General features: G+C 39.7%; 1 protein-coding gene across 2 annotated transcripts in view; it reads right to left on the bottom strand.

Moving 5' to 3' along the window:
* The window catches only part of LOC148038634 (uncharacterized), a 145,484-nt gene that overhangs the window by 70,187 nt on the left and 54,030 nt on the right, over positions 1-21,267 (bottom strand). For both annotated transcript variants that reach the window (XR_015689881.1, XM_087673868.1), the window contains exon 3: positions 14,200-14,308. Coding sequence is in view for 1 of the 2 variants with exons in the window: in XM_087673868.1 (XP_087529994.1) it covers positions 14,200-14,308 (109 nt within the window). In the remaining variant the exon portion in view is untranslated. The remainder of the gene's footprint in view (positions 1-14,199; positions 14,309-21,267) is intronic.

Below are 21,267 nucleotides of genomic sequence, written 5' to 3'. Positions count from 1 at the left end.
AGTCATCCATTGTTTATAAAATGTATGGTTAAATGCTTGATCTGTAGTATCGTGAATTTTATCTTTTGATAATTGTTTGAATATTGTTTTATCGAAAAGTAATTGTCGAGAAAATTCTTTCGAATTTTCTGTTTCCTGTTTATATAATGGATTTTCCATTATTCGTTATCAGAGTCAAATGATGCATCTGATTCTATGATATAATATTCGTCATCAGTCGATGACTGTTCTGAATTATATTCTTCCAGATGGAAGGAATATAATTGATTATACTTTGTTAATTTCTTTCGTTTAGGACACTCATTTGCATAATGTCCTTCTTCTTGGCATAGCCAACATTTACATTTTTTAGGTTCTTTCATCTTTTTGCTTCTTCTCATTATTCTTCTTTTAAATTTATATTTAGCTATGTATTTCTTGTTAATTCTTTTGGGAAAGAATCTTCGTCTTGATTGATACTTTCCTTTTCTTTTTCGGTTATATGTTCTAACATCTCCGAATATCAATTTTTCACTGTTTTGTGGACAGCAAAGTCCATAATTGACATGTTTCCTAATTATGTATTCTTGTTGTGCATTTATGCACCATTTATTTATACTAGTTCTGGCGTATCTAATTCGAGCACCTAAAGTGTCGGTTTTATCTTTTAACCATGATTTATATCCTAGACTTAATCTTTGGTTATAAGGATATGGTAGTTTAGAAAAATATATTTCTTTAGCATTTGATAGTCTATCATCACCTAATCCTTCATAATAATATTTGGAGAAGGCGCATGTATAGGCTTCAAACCCACACATGGTTACTAATTTTAATCTTTGGATATTATTATATGCATTATCTCTTTGCATTTTTTGTTCTTCTTCTTTATGAGTAGTCCATTCTTCACCTTGGAATTCTTTTCTTATTGCATTCTCGAATCTGATTAGGATTCTTTTTGACGTATCATTAGGAGTTACTGTGTTTGTTAAAGAATTTCCTGTCTTGATTTCATTTTTTATTTCGTCAGATTGTTCTTCCCACCAATTAGCAACATTTCCTTGAAAGGAAGTTACTATGAATGAAGGGATATCTTCTCACAACCGGTTTAGACTTACTATGAAAGAAGTATGTCTTACTCTGATAACCCGGCACCGATCTAGACTGGTGCGCAGATCGGACGAAGATAGCTCACGTGGTGAATCCCGGAAGGTCCCCAAGAACAAAGTACTCTACTTTTTAGAGTTACTATGAAAGAAGTATGTTTAGAGTTACTATGAAAGAAGTATTTTTAGAGTTACTATGAAAGAAGTATGTCTTACTCTGATAACCCGGCATCGATCTAGACTGGTGCGCAGATCGGACGCAGATAGCTCACGTGGTGAATCCCGGAAGGTCCCCAAGAACAAAGTACTCTACTTTTTAGCACAAAAACCCATGTAAAAGCAAGCACGACATGAGACAAGAGACAAATTGGATTCAATCTCCCCCATGCCTTGTGTGAGCGCTTCACAAAGCATGTATTTAATGTATATTTCCAATCTTTATGCTCAAAAATAGCCCAATTACAAAAATATGACAAGCTTTTAGCTTTTGAGTTTGCTTTCTACCAAAAATAGGAAAATAAAGCTAATGGACGGTGCCCATAGTGTCTGGCACGCCCAATCTCAATGTCCAAATAGAAATAACATATCCAGGCGCATAAGCGCATACAAAATAATAATAAATAATCGATGTCTCTATAGACATAACAAAATATAGGCGTGGCGCCTATCAAAATATAGTCCAAAGGTCGAAAACCCGCTAGACTCCAATGCTTTCCTCCGCCACTGCTGCTATCTCTACACATCAACTGAAGCATTCACAATCGTTAGTAAAATAACACAATTAAACCGACAAAAGTGAATACCTAGCAGTCTTCAGCTATATAAATAAATCAACTGGTTAGAAATAAATCCTAACCTTAATTTGTTACGAGTGCGCACTCTAAACTCATAAACGTTTATTAATTTAATATGCATTTTGCGGAATCACCCGCTATGGAATCACCCATGTACACACTAAATTAATGAAACGCCCGAAAAGAACAGGCGTCCCCATCAACTTCTCGCACAAAGAATCCTCTTTGAGTATGAGCCCCGGTCATCTAAGTTTACGGAATCCACCGTAAAACCTCACGAAATCCACCGTGGAATATGCCTCCTGGCATCATACCCCCGGGGTGGGATAGCAATTGACCTCAATTGCTATTAGCTCAATGTGGAGCTAACAGAGTGGGGATGATGCCAGGAGGCATATTCCACGGTGGATTCCGTGAGGTTTTACGGTGGATTCCGTAAACTTAGATGATCGGGGCTCAAACGCAGAGAGGATTCTTTGTGCGAGAAGTTGATGGGGACGCCTGTCCTTTTCGGGCGTTTCATTAATTTAGTGTGTACATGGGTGATTCCATAGCGGGTGATTCCGCAAAATGCATATTAAATTAATAAACGTTTATGAGTTTAGAGTGCGTACTCGTAATAAATTAAGGTTAGGATTTATTTCTAACCAGTTGATTTATTTATGTAGCTGAAGACTGCTAGGTATTCACTTTTGTCGATTTAATTGTATTATTTTACTAACAATTGTGAATGCTTCAGTTGATGTGTAGAGATAGCAACAGTGGCGGAGGAAAGCATTGGAGTCTAGCGGGTTTTCGACCTTTGGACTATATTTTGATAGGCGCCACGCCTATATTTTGTTATGTCTATAGAGACATCGATTATTTATTATTATTTTGTATGCGCTTATGCGCCTGGATATGTTATTTCTATTTGGACATTGAGATTGGGCGTGCCAGACACTATGGGCACCGTCCATTAGCTTTATTTTCCTATTTTTGGTAAAAAGCAAACTCAAAAGCTAAAAGCTTGTCATATTTTTGTAATTGGGCTATTTTTTAGCATAAAGATTGGAAATATACATTAAATACATGCTTTGTGAAGCGCTCACACAAGGCATGGGGGAGATTGAACCCAATTTGTCTCTTGTCTCATGTCGTGCTTGCTTTTACATGGGTTTTTGTGCTAAAAAGTAGAGTACTTTGTTCTTGGGGACCTTCCGGGATTCACCACGTGAGCTATCTGCGTCCGATCTGCGAATGATAAGGTATCAGAGCGGAGCAGAGATCAAGGGCTTCCAATCGCTACCAATCTCGGGCGAAGGCAGAGCTCCAGGAACAAACGGCCTCTACAGTCAATCTCGTCGCGAACCGTCGATACAGGCAGACTTCTGGCGATCAAGAACCCCTATTTCCACTGTCAGATCGCGAAGGACCAATCTCTGTCGGCGGAGAACCACTCATCAATTCTCTTCATCAAGTCGTTGCAAACAGAGATAAGATCTTTCCTAATCAAGTTTAGTTTGAGCTTAAAGCTTAGTCTTAAGCTTAAGAAGCTTTAAAAGCTTCAAATCGTTAAATCGATCAGCAAGGGAAGCTCCCGAAAATCACGCGCAGTCAAAACGGCCCCCCCCCCCCCCCCCACGAATTCACGACGTGCTGCCATACTTCTTCCTTATTCAAGCTTATTAAGCTTAAGCTTAACTCATTAAGCTTAAGTCCCTCCATACTCTGCAAGTCAGTTAAGCCAAACAAAGTCAGTAACTCCGGGTCCTGCGCATCAGAAGACAAGTTCAGTAAGTCACTTGGAATCAAGTCCTGCAAGTCCTGCAAATCGGCTAAGTTCAGCAAGTCAACAACCCTGCAAGTCTGCTAAGTCTGCAACTCTGCAAGTCAGACTAAATCAGAACTGACTAGTGCTTAAAACTCATAGAAGACTTGTTCGTATGCAAAAACTCTGAACTGGAAAGTTGTTCGCAGCAAGCTGTTCTACCTATCTACAAGTTCGTTGAAGTACTTTCAGCAAACGGAGACAGAAATATTTCAGAATTTCTGAAAATTGAAGAAGAAAATACCCAAAAATACATAGCCTTGTAACCCCAAATTTGAGCTACGCTCATCCCGCTAACTGATTTTGAGTGAGTAAGGTTTGTTGAGTTTTACAGGATGACTACCCCACATATGGATAATCCTATGGCTGAAGACGACCTACCCGAGCCTACCATGGAACAAAAGCTGGATCTTATCATGTTACAATTGGAAGAAGAGCGAAGAGCTAGGCAAGCCTTGCAAGCGCAATTGACAAAGCTACAAGGAGCGTCCACTGACAAAGAAGAACCCCAAGCTGAAGATCTGATTCGCTGTACCATCAACGCCACTCTTGAAGCACAAACCATTCGCAAGGAATCCAAGATAAGTAAACGAAGTTTCAAGTTTCGCACTTTCAATGGCATAAGAGAAGGAAAGACTGTTTTATCATTCATTAGCCAATTTGATGACTATTTCCATGAGGAAACTTATCCTGAGAAAGATAAAATCAAGTGTGTTACTAATCATCTGATAGATAGAACATCACTTTGGTGGACTGTTGTCCGCAAGAGTATAGAATGTCCTGCTACATGGGAAGATTTCAAGAAAAAGTTCATGCAAAATTTCCTTCCATCGCAATTTCATGAGAAGGCTATCAAGCAATGGGATTTACTCCAACAACGCGACCGTGAGCCTATTCCACAGTATACAGAGCGTTTTTGGAATGCACTCCTACAGCTACGCATGCTTGAAGACGTACCAGAGACGACACATAAGCGGAAGTACATGTCTGGACTTCTTGGACATTACTACGCGGAGGTGAATATGTTTAAGCCTGCTACCCTTGAAGATGCCATCTCCTTAGCTCACGACACTGAAGATAAGTTACGTGGAAGAGATCGACAACCACAACCATTCCAAGCAAACGGTAATTATGGATCTAAACAATTCAATTCCAATTTCAGAAGGTTTAATCCAGGTCGTTTTTCATCACCATCTTTCCGCAAGAATTGGCCTAAACCACCCACATTACCATCCACTGTCAATCCAAATCCTAAGCCTATTCCACAAGCAAATCCAAATATACCCAGACTCCCAGCCATTGCAAATAATGTGACCAAAGCCAAGCCCATCGTATGCTATAAGTGTCACCAGCCAGGGCATCTCGCAGCAAATTGTCATTCAAAGAAGCCATCAGCACATATCAACTACCTTGGAGCCATGGACGAAGACGAGCATGAGGATATGCCAGATTTCACTGAAGAAGATGATGATATTACTACTACTTCCGACACTCTACCAGGTATGCCTACTTCACATTCATTGTTAACTATGAAATGTATGGTGCATGGAAAAGAAAGAACTATACTGCATGATGACGGTAGTACCCATGACTTTATTTCAGCAAAATTGGTAAAGGAATTGAAATTGCATACTGTACCTACGCACTATCGCATAAAAGCTGCATTTTTAGGTACTAGGTACAATGGCACACAAGAAGTTCAAGATTTAGAAATTCAAATTGGTCCATATATTGAAAGAAGAGATTTCTTAGTTGTCCCATTACAATCTAGCGACATTATTCTAGGAATGCCATGGAGACACCAACATAATCCCAATATAGATTATTCCACACACACAATGAATATTAATTTTCAAGGAAAATCTATTACATTATTTGGTATGCATGCATCTCATATGTTTCCACTGCTTTCGCATACTCAAGCAAAACGTGCACTACACAAGAACACTAAATCATATCTCATTTGGGTGAATGAATTGCACGCAAAAGAAACTCATATGCACCCTAGGCATAAGGAATTTCTTGCATATTTTAAGGATTGTTTTGCAGAAGACCTACCACCAGGTTTACCTCCATCACGACCAGAAGACCATAAGATTGACCTAATACCTGGCACACAACCACCTTGCAAAGCCCCATATAGGCACAATCAAATAGAGCAAAAAGAAATCCAGAGTCAAGTAGAAGAATTACTAAATAGAGGCTTAATTCGACTTAGCAGTTCTCCATTCGGTGCACCTGTGCTCTTAGTCAAGAAAAAGAATAATACTTATCGGATGTGTATTGACTACCGAGCATTAAACAAGATCACTGTAAAGAATAGGTATCCTATACCTAGAGTTGATGACCTAATGGACAAACTGCAAGGATCTTCTATATTTAGTAAAATTGACCTTAAGTCTGGATATCATCAGGTGAGGTTAGATAGATCCGACATATTTAAGACTGCATTCAGAACACAGTTTGGCCATTACGAATTTTTAGTTATGCCATTTGGATTAACTAATGCACCTGCCACTTTCAGTAGAATGATGAATCGTATTTTTCTAAAATATCAGTATTGTGTGATTGTTTTCTTTGATGATATTTTAGTGTTCAGTCAAAGTGAAAAAGAGCATTATGAGCATTTATCATTAGTTTTTCAATTACTGAAAGAAAATCAATTGTTTGCAAATCCTGACAAGAGTGAATTCTTTAAGACAGAAATAGAATATCTAGGTCATATTGTATCAAAAGAAGGAATAAAAGTTGATCCTAAGAAAATTGACGCAATATTGCATTGGCCTGTTCCTAAAAATGTACATGAATTACGCTCATTCCTTGGTCTTGCTAGTTTCTATAGGAAGTTTGTACGTAATTTCTCATTACTTGCTTTACCACTGACCAAACTTCTTAAGAAAGGCATTGTTTATCAATGGACTGAAAACCAGCAGAAATCCTTTGACTTACTCAAACGTGCATTGACCAATGCCCCTGTTCTACAATTGCCTGATTTTAACAGACCATTCTTTCTAGTTGTGACTGATGCTAGCGGATCAGGAATAGGAGCCGTGCTAATGCAAGACAACCATCCAATAGCATATTCTAGTTCTAAACTGAAACCCTCTGAGCTTAAATATTCCACTTATGACAAGGAACTCTTAGCAGTTGTCCAAGCATTAAAACAATGGAAGCATTATTTAATGGGTTCAGAATTCATGATAAAGACCGACCAGCAAAGCATTAGACATCTACTTAGCCAACCCCAAATTTCTGACCGCCATATCAAATGGGCTTCATTCATTCAAAGTTTCCATCCTATCATTCAATACCAACCTGGAAAAAAAAATGTAGTTGCTGATGCATTAAGTAGAAGACCTGCAATTCATAACATTTCTATCATATCTTTTGATTCTTTAATTGCTATGAAAGACACATATTACCAGGATATTACTTTTCATTCTGATTGGCAAAAATTAGTTCAAAATAACTTCATTCCTGTTGATTCATTGTCATATAATGATGGATTCATGTTCTTTGAAAAGAGACTGTGTGTTACTATTCCATTCCGATCTTTTGTTTTGAATGAAATTCATTGTCCCCCATATCAAGGTCATAGAGGTATCATTTCTACATTACGCATGTTAACTGAAGATTTTTATTGGCCGCATATGGATGCAGATGTATCTAATTTTGTTTCAGAATGTCTGATTTGTCAAAGAATAAAAAGACATCATGGTAAACAGTATGGATTATTAATGCCTTTATCTATTCCATCTAAACCTTGGGAACATATATCTATGGATTTCATTACTGGTTTACCAAATACTAAATCTAACCATGACATGATTTGGACAATTGTAGATAGATTTAGTAAGCAAGCATATTTCATTGCATGTAAGAAAACTTTAACAGCATCACAAGCAGCACAGTTATTTTTGAAAACTGTTTTTACTAACCATGGATTGCCGAAAGTGATTATTTCAGATAGAGATTCTAGATTTTGTAATAATTTTTGGATTACACTGTTTGCAAATCTAGGCACAAAGATTGATTTCTCATCTGCATTTCATCCAGAAACAAATGGACAAACAGAAGCCACAAATAGCACTATTCTAGATCTTTTACGTGCATACACTATCTCTAAACCTCAGACATGGGATACTCATTTGCATTTATTACAGTTTGCTTACAACAATACACCGCACACATCTACAAAGAAAGCACCTTTTGAAGTTATTTATGGACATAGATTATCTACACCTGTTGCATCTTTGTCTAATAGAATACAAAGTGCCGATGATATTGCTGTTATGCATAACACTATTTTTGATGAGGTCAAGGATATGATTGCTAAAGCCCAACAATCATATACCAAACAAGCCAACAAGAAAAGACAAGCCATGAATTTCAAAGTTGATGATTATGTTTGGCTTAGAATAGCAAAGCGTAGACTGCAAAGTATAGATAGACATCCAGTTGTCAAATTAGCCCCTAGATTCTACGGACCATTTAGAATCATTCATAAGATTAATGACAATGCATTCAAGTTAGAACTGCCATCACATTGGAAAATTCATAATACCTTTCATATTAGTTTATTGAGACCATTTAGAGGACAATTACCTATCCACCCTGTTTATGAAAACCCACCTTTACTAGAAGAAGAGACTGAAATACTTGAACCAGAAGCCATTATAGACACTGATTACATAACCACTAGAACTGACCGAAGGTATTCTAGATATCTAGTGAAATTTAAGAACCATCCTGTAGAGGAAGCACAATGGATGCACGCTACAGACCTAAATGCTTTCCCCACTCTGTTAGCTCCACATTGAGCTAATAGCAATTGAGATCAATTGCTATCCCACCCCGGGGGTATGATGCCAGGAGGCATATTCCACGGTGGATTCCGTGAGGTTTTACGATGGATTCCGTAAACTTAGATGATCGGGGCTCATACGCAGAGAGGATTCTTTGTGCGAGAAGTTGATGGGGACGCCTGTCCTTTTCGGGCGTTTCATTAATTTAGTGTGTACATGGGTGATTCCATAGCGGGTGATTCCGCAAAATGCATATTAAATTAATAAACGTTTATGAGTTTAGAGTGCGCACTCGTAATAAATTAAGGTTAGGATTTATTTCTAACCAGTTGATTTATTTATGTAGCTGAAGACTACTAGGTATTCACTTTTGTCGGTTTAATTGTATTATTTTACTAACAATTGTGAATGCTTCAGTTGATGTGTAGAGATAGCAGCAGTGGCGGAGGAAAGCATTGGAGTCTAGCGGGTTTTCAACCTTTGGACTATATTTTGATAGGCGCCACGCCTATATTTTGTTATGTCTATAGAGACATCGATTATTTATTATTATTTTGTATGCGCTTATGCGCCTGGATATGTTATTTCTATTTGGACATTGAGATTGGGCGTACCAGACACTATGGGCACCGTCCATTAGCTTTATTTTCCTATTTTTGGTAGAAAGCAAACTCAAAAGCTAAAAGCTTGTCATATTTTTGTAATTGGGCTATTTTTGAGCATAAAGATTGGAAATATACATTAAATACATGCTTTGTGAAGCGCTCACACAAGGCATGGGGGAGATTGAACCCAATTTGTCTCTTGTCTCATGTCGTGCTTGCTTTTACATGGGTTTTGTGCTAAAAAGTAGAGTACTTTGTTCTTGGGGACCTTCCGGGATTCACCACGTGAGCTATCTGCGTCCGATCTGCGCACCAACCCCCCACATCATATGCTACATGCCTAGCAGCCCTTTTAGTGCGCTGAGGTAAGGGAGCATCCATTTTACTCTCCTAGAGAGTTTGTAACAGCCATCTAGGGATTGTTTTGGCTACATCTACAGCAGCCCTTTCATGTTGTATTGCATCTTCCACTGCGTGAGGAAAACCGTCATCATAACCTTGTTGTTTGGGAGCATGTGGTGCAACAACAGCTTGCTGTATTATGTCTACCCAACCATTTACAATAGGCATGGACTCCAAAGCAAGTGACAAAAGACACTCAAAGACATCACAATGTCATGGGTGGGTCACATCTAAAACTGATCGTGCAAAAATGCAGCATTCTCAACAAATATGACATCCTGACTAACAAAACTTTCGTATGTGGATCATACAAGCGATAGCCCTTGCTCTCCGAATTGTAGACAATAAATATGCATTTTACAACCTTATCATCAAGCTTTCCACGAAGCTCTTTCAGCACATGTGCATAGGCTATGCATCCAAACACCCAAAAGTAGTCAACTTTGGGTTTCTTGCCATGCCAAGCTTCATACGGTGCAATTGTCTTCAGTGCTTTGGTGGGTGCATGATTTAATACATGATTCACACACTAAAGAGTTTCTAGCCAAAATTTGTGTGGCAGCCCCTTACTTTTTAGCATACAATGAGTCATCTCCATAAGTGTCTAATTTTTCCTTTCAGCAATACCATTTTGTTGAGGTATCATTCTTACCACGGCTTGATGTGTGATGCCATTTTCAAGCAAATATGTCTCCAAAGCATGAGATATATACTCCTCCCCCTCTATCCATGCAAAGTGTCTACACTTTCAAGCCAATTTCAACCTCAAGATTTGCAACAAGATATTTAAGATGCATAAACACATCAGATTTTGCTTTCAGCTCATACACCCATGTATACTAAGAGTAGTCATCAATAAAGGTGACAAAAGAAAGATGAACCCCAAGTGCATGTATCCTCATAGGACCATAAACATCAGAGTGAATAAGCTACATTTTCTAGACAGCATGCACTTCGCCATCCTTCTTGAAAGCAAACGTGTGTATATTGCCCAAAATACGTCCCTCACATGCATGGGGAGATGGGGTCTCCACTCGAGGCAATGCATCTACCATCTAATACTACTGAAGGCTCATCGGACTACCGAGACTCATGGGTCCATATCAAGCATGCCATAGCTCCGCATTTTGCCATAACTACCCAAGCATCATAAGACCGTCGTCTATCATATGTATCCAACAAAAAGAGACCCTTATACAGGGTACAAGATAGCCTGAGAGCATAATCCATCTCTTTGTCTCTAACAATGCATTTGTGATCTTCAAAGATGACCTGAAAGCCATGCTTATTGAAAGTAGATGTACACAACAGATTCTTTGTAATGTCAGGCGCAAACAAAGCATCCAAAAGCATGAAATCGGAAACATCTACAACAGTAATCGTGACTGAACCAATGCCATATACATCATAATTGTTGTTGTTTGCATGTGTAACACGCTTCCTAGCAAGGGCTAAATGCAAAGAGGTAAAGAGACTTCCTAGAAGTGATATGCTTTAACAACCCACAGTCAAAGTATTATGTGTGATGTGTTTCAGCAGCATTAAATGTTGAATCAGCCATCGAAGAATCAAAATTGCATGTAAGAAATGCATAGTCCTCCTCCACAAAGTTGATCATAAGTACATTTGTTGGCCAATGTCTCCTCCACAGCCAAGCTAGAGTTCTCCTTCTTGTCTTTGGCCAATCACTTTCTATATTCATCAATATAATGACCGGGCTTCTTGTAATAATGACATTTTCGCTTTTTCTTGGACTTATCTGTGTCTTGGGCAACCTTATTTGATGGTTGTCCACCATCAACCTTTTGCTAATTTTTCACATTTTTTCTTGACTTTCCCTTTGCCATTGTACTTTGAGAGCATAGCCACATCACCCAACAAATGCAACATTCTTTCGAGTTGGTTTCTCTTGCAACAAGAGGCTTTCCAACTCCACAAAAAGGGTTGTTGCCTCCCGCCCCCCCAAAAAAAGACAGCATCAAAGTGGTGTGAAAACCAAGATATGACTCAAGAAGAGAGTTCAGTGTGATGTTTACCAATTCTACATCCTGAATGAACTCATCAACATTAAGCAACTGCTCATGCGAATCCTACAGGTATGTAAGGTGATTTGTCATACTATCACCCCCATCCATGTTCACATTAGCAAGCCTCCTCCGTAGATAGTATGACAAATCACCTTGCATGCCTTGTGAACATGGCTTGTTCACATTAGCAAGCCCTTTTAACTGACAAGGCAATCGAAGATAGTGCATGTGCATCCTTCGAGTTTCCACCTCCGCTGATCCTCGATAGGAGGGGGAGGAGGGGCGGCAACACCATCACCACCAACAACCTATCCTCGAGCATTGGATTGAGATGTCTAAGGTGCAAGATCTCCTAGTCGCTGCAAATCACCAGTGATATAGTCCCACAAGTCCTTTGCCACCAAAAGGTTGAGCACCATGAAACTCCTCAACGGGTAGTTTGTGCCATCAAACTTGTCCTCCTAAGTGAGGACACCAAGGATATTGGTTTGATCATTATGCCCCTAATGTGCCATGCTGTCAATGATGCATAAAACTCAGTATACAAATACTTCAATGATAAAGTATAGAATGTATTCTTCCAAGTACCGAAAATCCCCATGAGATTAGGATGCAAGTACCAAATTGTCACAAATCTTGCCAAATGTGCCCAATGCCACACAAATCAGCATTCAGCCTAAATGACAGCAAAGCACTATTGTACCACACTTGCCTTGAAATGCGTGCCCAAAAAATTTACTTACATCAATTTAATGTTGAATCTTACCAAATTTTATTGAATTTCTCCAAATTTTACTACCAAATCTGAGTGTCACAACAAATTAATGCTGATGTACTACCTGTTATCTGCCTTGGAATGCATGTCAAGAAAAAGCCCCAACATTGAAGATATTTATACCTTACAATCCAATTTCTGCAAAAATGTCACCTCGGGATGCTTGCCGACAACTAACCAACAGCTGTAATGCGCCTCGTGATGCATACCATAGCCAAAAAAGTTAAAAGCCCCAAATTTCTTGCACCAATGTCAAAGAAATTACGCAATGTAGGCAACTTCAATGGAGATTCACGCATGGAAACTTGAATCGGGCCAAAACCCCAAATTTCCTTGAAGAATTTTTGAGAAATTTTAGAAATTGGAAAAGTCGGCCAAAAATCCTCAAATTTCTTGGTACGAAGTGTGAGAAATTGAATATTTCTTCAAAATTCAGTATAAGACAAGCAAGATGGATGGGAAATTACAGAAATTTTCAAAAACCCCCAAATTTAGAAAATTAAGGTTTTTGTGTTTTTTCTCAAATCTGCAGAAAATAACAAGTAGGGCTGAGAAAATGGCGAGCAAGGCTGAGAAAATGGCAAGCAAGGCTGAGAATATCACGTGCAAGGCTAATAAACACTATGTGTGCAAGGCTACGTGCAAGACTGCATACGAGACTCCATGCACACTAAAAACAGCAGTAGCAACACCTCCAAAACAGCAACTTGTTTTCCTTTGTCGGCTAAGTGGACTTCGCCTGGGTGGCACCAGCTCAGCGGTGAAGACATAGAATGCACATGTCTAGCTCTAATACCAAATGTTGGAAATGGAGAGAGAGAGAGAGAGAGAAGTTGTGACACAACTTATTAATCTAGGCGTGTTCACACTACAAACCAACTAACTAAAACATTAGGCACTGCCCATAGAATTGGCAAATTCTAACAGTGATCTCCAGCTGCTGATTTGATCGGCTGAAGTCATCATCTACTCAGCTGGACCTACGTTTTCAGCAGTCTTTCCAACATCATCAAAGCCTTTCTACTGCATTGCGAGATCCGTTCAATGTATGACACACTCTTGGACCTGTCATCGATGTCTCCGACTCCTTTTCCAGCTCACCTCATCCCTAGTCTACCCAACACATAGGGGTTTGAGGCCCATTGTAACATACCAAATACAATTTGATTATTTGTTTGTTAATCACACTGAGTTCTCTTCTACTTAACTTCTATTGCTTTCACTATGTTTGTCATACACCTTTAGTTCTCTATCTCTGCTGAAGCATTTCTTTATACACGATACAATTTGAACTTCGATTAAAGATTCTTCTATGAAAAATGCATCAAACGCATTTATAATTGGATGAATGTGGTATGAAAACATTCTTCTAGCCCCTCAGATGAGTGCAGGAGCAAAAGGAGTTGGAAATAACTTTGCACACTATTGCAAACGAAGTATTCTAATTTTGCTTCAAAACAATCCAATTACCATGAGCTTTCATAGCCCTTTTGCTGGACTCCTGCTATCTTGAATGGTGTAGTGCCTTAAAGAAACCTTTTGATGAACAGCCCTAGTCCCCCAGAAGCTTACCGCAAGACTCCACTCACATGAGTAATTTTTTCATTGTTTAAATACAAGTGGGAACCTCAAAAGAGGTGAAACCTAATCTTTATTGCATATGCAATACAAAGGACTCTCAATGTAGCAGTCCTCTAAATAAATGCACAGTATATCAAAACATTGAAAAGAACGGATCTAAATGAGACAGGTTGGTACGCACGCATGCACATAAACACACACATTCAAAACACAAAACAACACAAACAACCAAGGAAAAGAGGAATTATAGGATGAGGATGTAAGAAACTTAAAAATCTAAGGCTAAGAATTGAAAAGCTGTAAGAGTGTACTAACCATGAGTGACACAGAGAACATTCTCAGTTGGGAACATATCTGCAGCAGCCTGAAAGGTCTCCAAGTACCTTTGATCAGCAGCCTCCAATGTTTCTGGCCAGGTGGGCAGCTGTTGGCAGCCAAAGCCACATTGAAAACAAGCCTAGCACTCAATGAACAATTGAAAAGAATAGAAAACCAAAAACAGAAGATTTATAGTATACCTTCGTTCATTAACATTGTCTTTGGTTAACATAACTATTAAGGCCCAAAGTTGGGTGATTGCCACAAAGTATATGCTTCGTTTTTCTTGTCGGACGAGTAAATTTAGTCAATTGTATCCAAAACATCATCGGTAGACTCAAAACATATTGGACTTTCATAAAACTTAAGAGCGTGAAGTTGCTGGCATTAAGAAGATGAATATCTTCAAATTCTAGAACAATCACTTTTATCAATGAATGTCCTAATAGGCATTGAAAAACCCCACGGAAAGTTGAAATTTACCACAGTGACTGCCAGCAAACTTGAAACTTCGCACAATCACCCTTAACCCCATTGTCAATCATTAAAAATGTCGATCAATTTATATCACCAACCACTCTAAGTTAAACCTTAAGATGAACCATCAATCATGTTACATAATCTCAAAACTTACAGCACCACGAAACAGAAGTTGAGATCATGCATCTAATACTTATTGAATTTGAGTGGCTGTCTGCCCTTTGCAAGCATGGGTAGCCCTTTAGTTAGTGAGCAATACCAAGCACTTTAGAGTTTGATAAAACCTAAACTCAAACCAAGATTTCTCGGTACCCATTAAAACATAAAGGAATCCACCGATGTCTAGACTTGACATCACAAAGATGGAGCTAAAAAAGAAGAGAACTTCAAGCACCACAGCTCAGTACACCAATGTGAAGCGTAAGATACAAGGTGTTTACAAACATACACATAATCTCTATACAAGATCATAAAGAAAAACCCTAGCAACTCCCATAGGAGTATTGAAATGAGAAAGGGGATCCAACCAAAGGGTATCTAAGGCCACCAGCCCCAAAATGCAGAACTACACCCTTATATCCCTAGACTTAAGGTGGTCTCACAGACGTGATGCCAAGAAAATCTCACTAATTTCCAACAGAAAGATGATGTCATCATAGTGCAAACCCGTGATGCTCAATTCATGCATTGCTGGAAAGTTGAGTCAATATTCGAAGCTCTCTCCAACATGTGCCACATGGCATCTTTAGATGTTAGATCAAAGAACAAAGGCATTTCCACTAAGGTTGCTGCTGCCTTTCCCTGCCACTGCCACCATGCCATTAGCAGTCATATGTGTGACATGTGTGGTAATCTCTTGCATCCCCTAGACTAGCATACTCAAGCTATAGATGGTTAGTCAGTTCTCTCCGGTGGACTTACACATTTTCCTGTTAGTTATCGGGCATTTTTAGCAGTCACTGTGTACGAGCACCTTATTGTGGGCAGGGACAGTGCCACGTGGCAGCCAGGTGTGAGATCGCTGATCTTCTTGATTGTTGTGCAGCAGTTGTCTGCACTTATGGCTGGCTGCAAGCTGGTCGGCCAGTTTGCTGGCCACCCTATATGTTTTATTGATTTGTTTTGTGCTATATATGTTAGCAGAGTATTTGTCAGCTCATGTGTGAGTCTGAGCTTGATCTAGGCTGGGCATTTTTATTAGGTATTTTAGGTTTTTTTCTGGTGTGGCATTTTATGCCAGTGGAGCATTTTATGCACCAGTCGGCCAGCTTTAATGCTGTCCGACCAGCATTATTGCTCCCCACTTTTTCAGCCTATTTATACTCAGTGGCTCCTCCTCAATCAGTCACTTCATTTCACCATCTGCAGACTCTGTGGAGAGAGGAGCCAGTGCCAGTGCCCACGCAGCCAGTGACTCACTGTTGTATACGACTGTCTCGTGTTCAGATATATGGATTCCATTTCCCGTGCATACATCTGAGTTCTCATCTGTATCGTTTTCTTTTCTGTTCTCTTTTTGTCTTGTGTTTCAGCAGTTTATTTCAGCACATGTTTATGCTTCCACCGCTGCTCCACTTCTGACAATATATGGCCACTAGGCAGCCTGTCCTCCATCACCCGTCTTTACAAGTGTCAGTGAGAGAGACTGGCTCAAGGAGATACTTCGATAGCCCCTTGTGCATCTGCCCTCTTCATTTCAGCATTCACTGAATGCAGATTTCTGTGTTCTTCTCTCTCTTTTCTCTCCCCCTCTTCTCTCGTGTTCATTGTCTTTCACTCTTGTCCATAACCTTCTGCATTCGCTACACTCTAACATGGTATCAAAGCAATGTAGAAGGGCTGATTGATCGTGGGCACAGACCTGATCAAGAGGATTCTTCACAACAAAAGTTTGCATTTACAGCCTATGAAGGCTGAGATGAACAAGTGAAGCGTGGAGGAGAGAAGTTGCTGTTTTTTGGCAGGTTCTTTTTGTTGGTGAAGGAGAAAAGGCTACATTTTCAGCCTTTTACATTGCCTCCGGTGGGTGAAACTCTTTGAGGACGCACAAAGGAATCCCTAGCAAGCACCGGCACTATATGCAAAATCAAAGGGGGCTGCCCTTGACATAGAGTTTCAAGTTATTATGGACCGTAAGGCCTTCGTGTGGCCAGCTCTTCCTTCGGATCAAAAGCTTGATGGAGAGAATTACCGCATTTGGCACATAATTATGCTTGCCATACTAGAGTCTTATGATTAGGCAGAGCTCGTGATCGAGGCTATAGATCGTCCTACAGCCCATGATGCCTCCAAGCTTTCTGCAGATGAGAAGCCAAGTTAATGAAGGTACATGCACACTAGGACAAATTGCAAGTCCACATCCATTCTTTCCTCTTTCTCTCTTGTACTCCATCTATCATTACTCACATCAAGCACTTAACCGTGGCTCGAGAGATATGGCTGGAGCTAGATCAAATGTATCATCAAATGGCCATGATGAAGCATGTCTCTCTGGAGGTTCAAATGAGGACTTTTGAGTCCTAAGAAGTCTTCTTCTATGCGAGAGCATGTCAATAAGCTTTGCCAATTGCACAAGCACGTCTAGAACATAGGGAAAGCGATTACCTCGGAGGACATGGCAATAATTCTTCTCTCTCAATTACTACCCCAATTCAATGCATTATACTCCGCCTTGATTGCTTCAGGGGGGACAGGGACCCTTAAGTGGCAAAAGTTGCTTCCTATGGTCTCGGACCAAGAGGAACAACTCAAAGGTTAGAATGCTCCCAAGTTGAAGGCTTTGACGGGTCAATCTTCCCAATAGAAGGGGTAAAACAACAATTACAACAAGGACAAGAAGTCCAAACAAAACAAAGCCAAGGAGTCTACATGCCACATCTGTGGCAAGACAGGTCATTGGAAGATAGATTGCCCCAACAAGGACAAGGAGGACACTAAGAAGAAGAAGAATACAAAGGATTCAAGAGAGGTGGTTGCTCCTTCATTGGCCGCCTTGCTCCCTTTGGAGGTGATAGGATGTTCCTCCGAAGGCTACTAATGCAACGATGATGGCCCACAGTCTCGTAGTGGATTGTGGACTATAGCACTTCCCGCCACATGACTCCTTCAGATGGGATTGCCCATATGCATCCAATGCATGGGAAAATTCTCATAGGTGACAGTTCTTTGGTCCCCATCAAAGGCAAGGGTGATCTACAGCTAATTCCGGATGGACAAGGCAATGCCCACACATCACAGGTGCTCTATGTGCTAGGTCTAGGGGTATCATCTTCTTTCAGTGAGCAAAATTTGTGCTCTCGATTTGACAGTCGAGTTTAATGAGAACTCCTAGGTTCTTAATGGCATATCTCGATAGGTTCTTTGTGCACGACATGAGGAGAATGGACTCTACAAGATGCATCCTTCTTTTGCCTTTTCTTCTCTTTTCCTTTCTTCATAAATTTGGACCGAGCTTTGGCATGCTCGGTTTGGCCACCTCAACTACAGATACCTTTGGAAGGCAGCTTGTTATCAACTTATGCAAGGATTGCCCGAGATTGGAGTGAGCCACCCACCATGAGTATCTTGCATTCGTGGCAAGCAACATAGAGATGCTATTCCCAACAAGGCTTCAAGACGGGCTAAGAAGCCCTTGGAGCTTATTTCAATAGACTTATGTGAACCTATGAGAATAGAGTCCCTTAAGGGAAGTTTGTATTTTATCCCAATTGTTGATGATTTAGCAAGATGACATGGGTGTATTTCTTGGCATTGAAGTCTGAAGATTTCTCACATTTTAAGGATTGGTTGATCTTTGAAGAGAGCATGTCTGGTAGGAAACTGAAGTCCCTACATTTCAACAAGGGAGGGGAGCTTGTCTTCCAAGAGCTAACTCGTTTTACTGCAAATCATGGCATTCACTAGGAGTTTGCCAACACAAATACCCTCACAAGAATGGCACATTTGAGCAGAAGAATTGCAATGTCATCAAAATGGCACACAGACTATGTTTGGGCATTGTCAAACACCCAGCAAACACCTCAGTGTCTATGGGCCGAAGCAGTGGTCACAATTGTCCACATCCTTAATCGATCCCCTACCTCAGCCATGGTTGGTATGGACCCTTTTGAGACTTTCTTTGGACAAAAGCCGGATGCTCTCATTTCAGGGTGTTCGGGTGTGATACCTATGTTCAAATTCCGAAGAAGAAGAGGAATAAGTTCGACCAAGCTTCCAAGAAACATGTGTTCATGGGATATAGCTTGCAATCCCAAGGATACAAGATTTATGATCCCGCTTCCCGTGAGGTATACGTAAGTCGAGATGTTCAATTCGTGGAGTTACTAACTATAGAGGGGAATGTTGAGTATCTCGTTCTTGGAGATCAAGGTGACAGTTGGACACTTGCTCCACTGCCTTCAAAGTATTTGCCTCTTGAGGCTCCATCCTCAATGGAGGAGGAGATCGCTTCACTACCGGTTCACTCGACAAGTCGGCCCGAGTGGACATTCCAAAGACTTCAACAGAGGCAAAGCGGCAAGGGTACTGTCAACCTCCTCCTCGTTGGGCTTGTGATATACTCCATGATTAAGGGATCGAGTGAGTCTCTAAGGAGTAGCAGCCATGGGATGGCCCATGGTACTCTCAAAGAAACCAATAACATTTCAAAAAGCTTGTTTGAACTTTGTATTAACTATTGTTTGATGACTCGTGCTATGGAGGATAGGGAGCCTACCTCCATGAAGAAGGCTTTGAAGTCACACCATTGCAAAAAGGCTATGGAGCAAGAGTTGAATACTATTGAGCAGAATGGCACTTCAAATCTTGTCCCTAGACCTATTCATAGAAAGGGAATTCTTTGAAATGCATGCACATGAGTATGGTTGTTACCATGGCTCTGAGACTCTACTTTTGCATCAATTTGGGATCAGTTCATGATCAGTTGGGCATGAGCTTTTGCCTCAGTTTTGATATCAATTTCTGATCAGTTTCAGCTCAGTTTTGTATCAGTTTGAGAACCATTTATGGTCACTTTGGGATCAATTTTGCATCAGTTTTTGCATTAGTTACTAATCAGTTTTTGCAAGCAATTTGTGATCATTTCTCAAATCAAAAAGTGATCAATTTATGATCAATTGATACTCAGTTTTCAATGGTTTACAGCTCAAACGACATTCACAATTTCAGCCATGGTTTATGCTGAGAATATGCTTTACTATGGTTCTAAAGTTGGAACAATTGAGAAACATGAGTTATGGATGCATCCAATGGGTTTCTAACAACAATTCTCAACTAATTTTCAGTTTTATGTTATGTATATGCTGGCTGGAAATTTCCAGTAAGTTTGGGACATATGGCATGGTTGGATAACAGTGCCCAATGTTGTGACTTGTGATGCCTTATTGAAATTCTAGTGCAATATGTTTTTCCTTTGGCACAACGCAATGCAATCAAGGACAATTGCAGGGATTTCAAGGGGGAGGTCTGTCATCACGAAGAAGTGAAATTTTGAGATGCTCTAATCTTGTCAATAACGTTTGATTAAGGTATTAATCAAATGTGCAAGGTTATTTAGCACATGTGATGCATATCGCACTTATTTCATGGTAACACGCCCAGGACCTCGAGGATGCAATGGGTGTCAAAGGCAAAAGTTGTAATAAGTTATGCCTAACAGGTACTAGGTGGTACTCGGTGTTAGACTTGGATCTCAACCAATTTATTAGCCACTAATGTCAATGGTAACATTAAGGACTACACATTAATTAATTAATTAATGCTAGTCTAAGGGTCAATAACTACTCAAGGATACTTAAAAGATAAATTGGCCTAGACAATTTAATTATTGATTAGTAAAATTATTTTTTTAACACTAAAAATTATTAAATTAATTTTCAAATTTAATCTTTTGAAAATTAATTTAATAAGCTAGATAATGCTAGAAAATGAAATCAGAAGGCTATTACTTGGCAAAACTTGCCCATGCAAGTGGAAAAAACGTTTTAAGGAGCTGATGGAAGTCTATTCCAACCATTGTAAGAGTGCAAGTTGTTAAAGAGAAAGGAGATGCTACTAATGTGATTTGCAGCCACCATGCACAAGTCCTACAACAAGTGACAACAATTTTGAGCCCTCCAGGAGCAGGTGATAACAACCCAAGGTTCTTCTGTAGCCGATGACAGCATACAAGAGAGGGTAGCAATCTTTCTGGTGGTCCTAAGCTGTAGGTGACAATTTCCATGGTTATTTAAAGCAAGGCAGCAGCAGTTTTTCAACATTTCTCGTGATGAAACTCTGAAACTTCTCTCTCTATAGTATTCTCTCTCATCCTCCAATCATCTCTCAAGTTATCTCAGCATTTTCCAGCAGTTTAAGCCATCAAAGGAAGAGATTTCAAACTATCTCTGCTATAAATCCCAATTTACAACAAAAATTTGGGTTTTGATTGCCACCTCATGAAGCATGCTCAAAATTAAGAGCCTTGAATTCCAATAGCTAAAATTGAGAAATTTCAAGACTTGCTAGTCGGTTTTGAGAGCAAGAGACACTTGGATTAGTAAAGGAGATCAGAGGATCTCAATTGTACTCCTTTCATTTGCAATATAA

The sequence above is a fragment of the Lygodium microphyllum genome, chromosome 3 (genome assembly GCF_053477565.2).
Source record: "Lygodium microphyllum isolate KBCC chromosome 3, Lygodium_microphyllum_v1.1.10, whole genome shotgun sequence".
Classification (NCBI taxonomy): domain Eukaryota; kingdom Viridiplantae; phylum Streptophyta; class Polypodiopsida; order Schizaeales; family Lygodiaceae; genus Lygodium; species Lygodium microphyllum.
The sequence above is the reverse complement of the archived record's forward strand: the minus strand, read 5'-3'. Positions and strand labels throughout refer to the sequence as shown.